This window comes from Nanorana parkeri, unplaced genomic scaffold (genome assembly GCF_000935625.1).
Source record: "Nanorana parkeri isolate BGI_ZX_2015 unplaced genomic scaffold, ASM93562v1 scaffold492, whole genome shotgun sequence".
Taxonomy (NCBI): Eukaryota; Metazoa; Chordata; class Amphibia; order Anura; family Dicroglossidae; genus Nanorana; species Nanorana parkeri.
Window position 1 is genome coordinate 455,958 of NW_017306760.1, and position 5,672 is coordinate 461,629.

The window sequence follows — 5,672 nt, forward strand, 5'->3', positions numbered from 1 at the left end:
AATCAGGAAGCCAAGCGGCGGGTGAAATTGCTGTTTTGGTTTGAAAATTGATGTCCACTGTCTTACGCCTATTTTGTGGACTTAAAAGGACCACTGGGTGACATGTTGCAGCATTGCCGCAATGGTGTTAGTTGCTGCTGATTTGGTGGGATAGATTGTGGTTGTCATTGGTCAATATGTCTTATTATTATTATTATTATTATACATGATTTATATATATAGCGCCAACAGTTTGCGCAGCGCTTTACAATATAAGGAAGACTTTACAATCACAATGCAATTCAAGACAAGATGGTAAGGAGGGCCCTGCCCCTGAGGGCTTACAATCTAAAAGGGAGGGGGAAGTGATACATGAGGAGGGAGCTGTGTGGGGATGAATTGTTTGAGAATGTGATGATTGAGTGGTTAGGTTGAGGTGGGATAGGCTTCCCTGAAGAGATGAGTCTTTAGGGAATGCCTAAAGGCAGTCAGGGTAGGATATAGTCGGACAGTTTGGGGTAAAGAATTCCAGAGGATGGGAGAGACTCTAGAGAAGTCCTGGAGGCGAGCATGGGAGGAGTTGACGAGGGAGCTGGAAAGCAGGAGGTCTTTTGAAGAGCGGATGGGGCGGTAAGGGTGATAATTTGAGACAAGGTTTGAGATATAGCCGAGGGGCAGAGTTGTGGATGGCTTTGTGAGTGATTGTTAATATTTATGTAGACAACAGCAAAGCTGCTAAGGCAGTAGGCAGGTTACGGGCCCCCTAAAACCACTCCCACAGCTTGGCCATGGCTCCAGTCTCCTATGGCTCACAAAGCGCTCCGCAAAGGGTGAGGCAGGACTTTTAGAATTGCAGCTACATCCCTGTCACCACTATAAAGCACCCTCAGCCTCTTGGTAGGGGGCCCATGTTTCTAAATCTTCCATGATCTTGTTTTCCAGGGATGAGAAGAACCAATCTATTATAGTGAGCGGGGAATCTGGAGCAGGAAAAACCGTGTCTGCCAAATACGCCATGAGATACTTTGCCACGGTCGGCGGGTCTGCCAGCGAGACGAACGTGGAAGAGAAAGTGCTGGCCTCCAGTCCCATCATGGAGGTAAGACATTGGCAGGGTTTACAGTGAAACCAAAGTACACATTTTTGTTTGTTTATTTTGGATACCATTAGGAAGATGTAGGTCAAGATTCATTGCAGCCAGGCCCGGATTTCCCACAAGGCCACCGAGGCGGCAGAGCGCCGAGGGGCGTCAGCGGTGACCTTGTGGGGAAGTTGCGGGCGCCGGTGTGAGGTGTCCTGGCGGTGGAACCTCGCCCACCGGCTCCGTAGTGTGCGGCCGCCGGCTGTGTCGTATTGTGGAACCTGGCCTTGGGGCGGCAAGGAGAGTAAATCCGGCCCTGATTGCAGCCTGTGCCCCCAGGACCTAAATGGAATGCAGCACAAATTAAGCGCTCAACTCCAGTTAAGAGGGCAAAACCTATTTTGAGAAAGAGGAAAGAATGGACAAATGGTTCGTGGTTTAAAGTTGCTTTATTTGATGTCCATTTACAACACCTTTCAGGGGGGCTGAAGTATGTCTCCTTCATCAGGGATGTATGGTCATAGGAAGGAGCACTGATGTGCAATACACAAAGTGCCATTAAAAGTAGTAAAGAGTGACACAGCTCTAAAAATTTGCTGAAGATCCATCCATATTAATGCTAACGGACAAAGAACCCGAAGCAGAGAATGCACAGATTAGATGGATTGGGCAAAGGGTACCAATGCACTGGGCACAGAGATCCATATCTGGTAAAGGACCGCATGGAGGGTGTGGAAATGATGGGTTTTATAGAACTCTGTCCTTTTATAATAGTATTAAACTCTCAAACAAATATACATTGCCCAGCAAAAAAGAATATACATTGCCCAGCAAAAACAAATATACAATGCCCAGCAAAGTATTTCTCTAAGTTTTTACAGTCATCCTGGTTCCAAACAGCTCCAACTCTCTCAGCTCAGCTTCCCTGAACTTCCTGTCCAGTACAAGATCACAAAGGACAGAGCATAATATGATAACTTATTAAAGGAAAACTATGGGCTAAGTGTTTTTTTCCCCATAGTTCTCCTCAGGGTCATGAGAGGACATAAACTAGTGTCCTCCAGTGACCCAAAGCTCGCGGCATACTGAGACCGTCGCAGCCGAGACGGATCCCGACATTGCTGATGAGATCCGCCCAGCTGCGTGTAACGCTCGCCTGTATTGGCTGTGGATAAAGTGGATCACAACTGCGGTTTTGAGCTAAAGGGTTAGGACGGGAATCAGATAGCAACTCCTCCTCGCTATACCCAGTTTTGGAATAAGGCCGCGAGGAAGTTGCAACACATCACACCCCGTATACACTGTGATTTGTACAATTGGATTCAGTCTCACTAGACGTGCTATACCTCCGATTGAACACCAGAGGGACACATTAGCTGATAGTAGTAGTGGTAGACCACTGAGGGCAATTAGGTTGAGATTACTGATGAATGGTGACGTCAACAACACAGTTCTACTAAGTATGGTTTATCAGGTTATCACCCCCTTAACTTAAGCAGACATCAATTGGACAATACTGGAAATCAATGTTGACAGCAAGGTTCCCTATGCATAGGTAGGATTCCCAGAGTACTTGCGATTAGAGTTGGCCTCGGAGGCTTAGGCGTCAGGTCCTTTGAGAGGCGAGTGGGGAGCTGAGCTGATCAGCGTCCTGCACACTCAACAGAAGACGCTGATCAAGTGTCGAGATGCGGCTTACTGTTACACTGCGTAATTGACAGCTGGCTCTGCCTATCTAGAGGCAGAGCCAGCTGTACCCGCCCCCTCCCCCGTTCGTTCCTCCAGCCAGAGCTGGAGGATCGGACAGGGGAGGGGGGAATCCCTGCAGGGACCTGTGAATGACAGTCACGGCTCCCTGCAGGGACAGGATTCATTGTCACACGTCGGCTCGAACTTTGAGAATGAGTGAAAATCACTCGCCTCATAGTTCTCCTTTAAATGTTCTCGTATCGTCCTTTAAAAGGGCGCTTCTATTTAAAGAAAGGCATGTGATCATTTCCTAGTTGGAACTACTTTTACTTCATTGCCAGGATCCAGGCATGTGATAGGGTGATTCTGTACTCACCCTGATCCTCCCTCTCTCCACTTGCTACTTATTTTACTAAATGCAGCTGTCAATCAAATGAGTAGGAAGCTCACAGAGCAGGACTGGGAGGGGCCACATTCAATGATGGTCTCTGCCTCTTATGCAAATATAGGAGCATATTGACATACTAGGAGGGAGGTGTGGGAAGCCTATAACCTCTGAGCTGTACAGCTAGCAGAGATGAAACCGAGAGGTCATAGAGAATCCCAGTCCTGCACTGTGTCTGCACAGCAGCTGGGAAACCCATTGAGAGAGCCACAATGCATATAGTATAGTTTTTTGTTTTTTCTATTGAATGCATGAACTATTTTTGCAATTTTACAGGGTTTGCAATGAAAAAAAAAAAAAACAACAAATCTTAGTTCTGCTTAAAGCTGAAGGCCACGCAAAAATATATTTTTCAAAAATAGTTACTTAGTTAATAGTAACAGCCATCTCACAGCATGGTCAGTGCCATTGACTTGAATGCACCACCATGCCCCCCCTCCCCCCTCGCCAGAACGCGGGGAAGCTGTAATTATGCGATCCCGTGCATTCTAGCAACTAACTGTGCTGGAACGCACTGGATTAGGTGTGAACAAGCCCTCACTGCTGCTCTTTCCTTTTCAGCGGGGTGAGTAGTCATGCCACCGTCGCTTTGTAACCTGTTTAGTCTTCCCTAGGCAGGGCTGACGTTCCCCTGGTCTAAAGAAACGCTGCAAAATTTCCCGGGAGCGAATAAACAATGATTAAACCTTCTTGTTCCTTACAGAGGAAGGTGGTCAGTAAAGCTGTGCTTGGGGAGAGGGGGCTGACAATGAAATCTGGATCATTCAAAAAACATACCCTTGCAACTTCCTGTTCAGTCCAAGTTTACAAAGGACAGCTCCATCTCCAGCAGGTCTCTATCTACTAGCTTGTGGAAGGGAGGAGTGAGGAGCAGGGTAATGGATTGCCTTGCTGTGTCTGTGTGTTTGTGGAGACGCACACAGCTTACAAGCACACACAAGGGTGTTTCAATAGGACCCTGCAAGGGAAAGGAGCCACCCTAAAACAGGATATCAGGACCAGTACTCAGGGGACCAGCTGATTCTGCAGAAAGATAAAACTTTTAAAGATCAAGAAGCAGCGTCCATTGTAAGTGATTTCATTAGAATTAGTCATAGCTTAAAAACCTTTTAACTTTAATATCACTTTAAGTGCTCATTTTGTGTAGGGGGCTCAAATAAAGCAGTTCTACTCTGCTGATACTGAGTCACATGGTGGCTGCCCCTTGACCCTCTCCCCCCTCCAATCCAACTATGCTATATCCCTCGACGTCCTTGCATCAATGGACCTCATAAGACATGAGGATGTCAGTGGTCCAAAGCCCAGGAGGGAAGAGGCTGTGAGAGCCGGTCTAGCAGCATGGAGGGAGCAGGCGGGACCAAGGATCGGGTAAGTAAATCTGTTTTGAGTTCCCTAGACAAAATAGGCACTTAACCCTTTCAGTGCAGGGGTAGCTCCACTGCAAGGGTAAGTTTTTGATCTTCCCAGAGTTCTTTTTTTAAAATATCTAATCCCCTATACAAGTACATATATAATGAAACATTGTGTGTGAAGATACAACTTCCTACAGGCAGCCTCTGTTCTGCCTGTAATGACTGAATTGTAATGAGTTCATTCACAAAGGAATCAATGAACACAAATGATGGCGGTGCTCTATAGACAATTACAGCTCAGCGCTCTGACCTGTCATTACATGACACACTCGACATCTGCCGAACACCGGCAATTATTGTGTTTGGTTAACCACAAAAGTCATTTTCCTGAGATGAACTGACCCTGTATTCACTTTCAGCACCCCATTTTCTGCAGGAGAAAATTAAAGGAGAACTATGGGGTTAAGGCTTTTCCCCATAGTTCTCCTTAGGGTAACGGGAGGACACAAACTAGCGTCCTCCCGTCACCCTAGGCTCAGTATACCGCGAGCTGTAGCTCACGGTATACTGAGACGACGCAGCCGGAGCGGATCCCGACAATTATGTCTGGATCCGCCCAGCTGCGTGAGTGACAGCTGGCTCTGCCTATCTAGAGGCAGAGCCAGCTGTACCCGCCCCCTCCCCCGTCCGTTCCGCCAGTCAGCGCTGGCGGATTGGGGAGGGGGGAATCCAGCCCCTCCCCTGTCACGGCAGAGAGCCATGACAGGATCGAGAGGTGAGCGAACGTTGGTATGTGTTCAGCTCACCTCCCGATCTACTGAGCCGACCTGTGACAGTCTCATTGTCACAGGTCGGCTAGAACTATGAGGTGAGTGGAAAACACTCACCTCATAGTTCTCCTTTAACTACCTCCCGGCCAGCCGCTGTGTATACACGGCCTGCCGGGAGCTTCTTGGATGTAAATGGGCGTGTATACACGTCCTGTTACATCCGCCCGTGAGCGGGAAATCCCCGCTATTTGAAAAGAGGCAGCGATGCCCGTTAATATACAAGCGATCCGCCGGCTATAGAGCCGGCGGATCGCTTGTATGAAGCCCCGAGACGTGCGCCCCCCCCCCCCCCCCCC

At 48.1% G+C, this 5,672-nt stretch overlaps 1 protein-coding gene across 1 annotated transcript in view; it reads left to right on the forward strand.

Moving 5' to 3' along the window:
• The window catches only part of MYO5B (myosin VB), a 123,036-nt gene that overhangs the window by 22,416 nt on the left and 94,948 nt on the right, over positions 1-5,672 (forward strand). Inside the window, exon 6 of the mRNA XM_018560998.1 lies at positions 922-1,078. Within this exon, the coding sequence (XP_018416500.1) occupies positions 922-1,078 (157 nt within the window). The remainder of the gene's footprint in view (positions 1-921; positions 1,079-5,672) is intronic.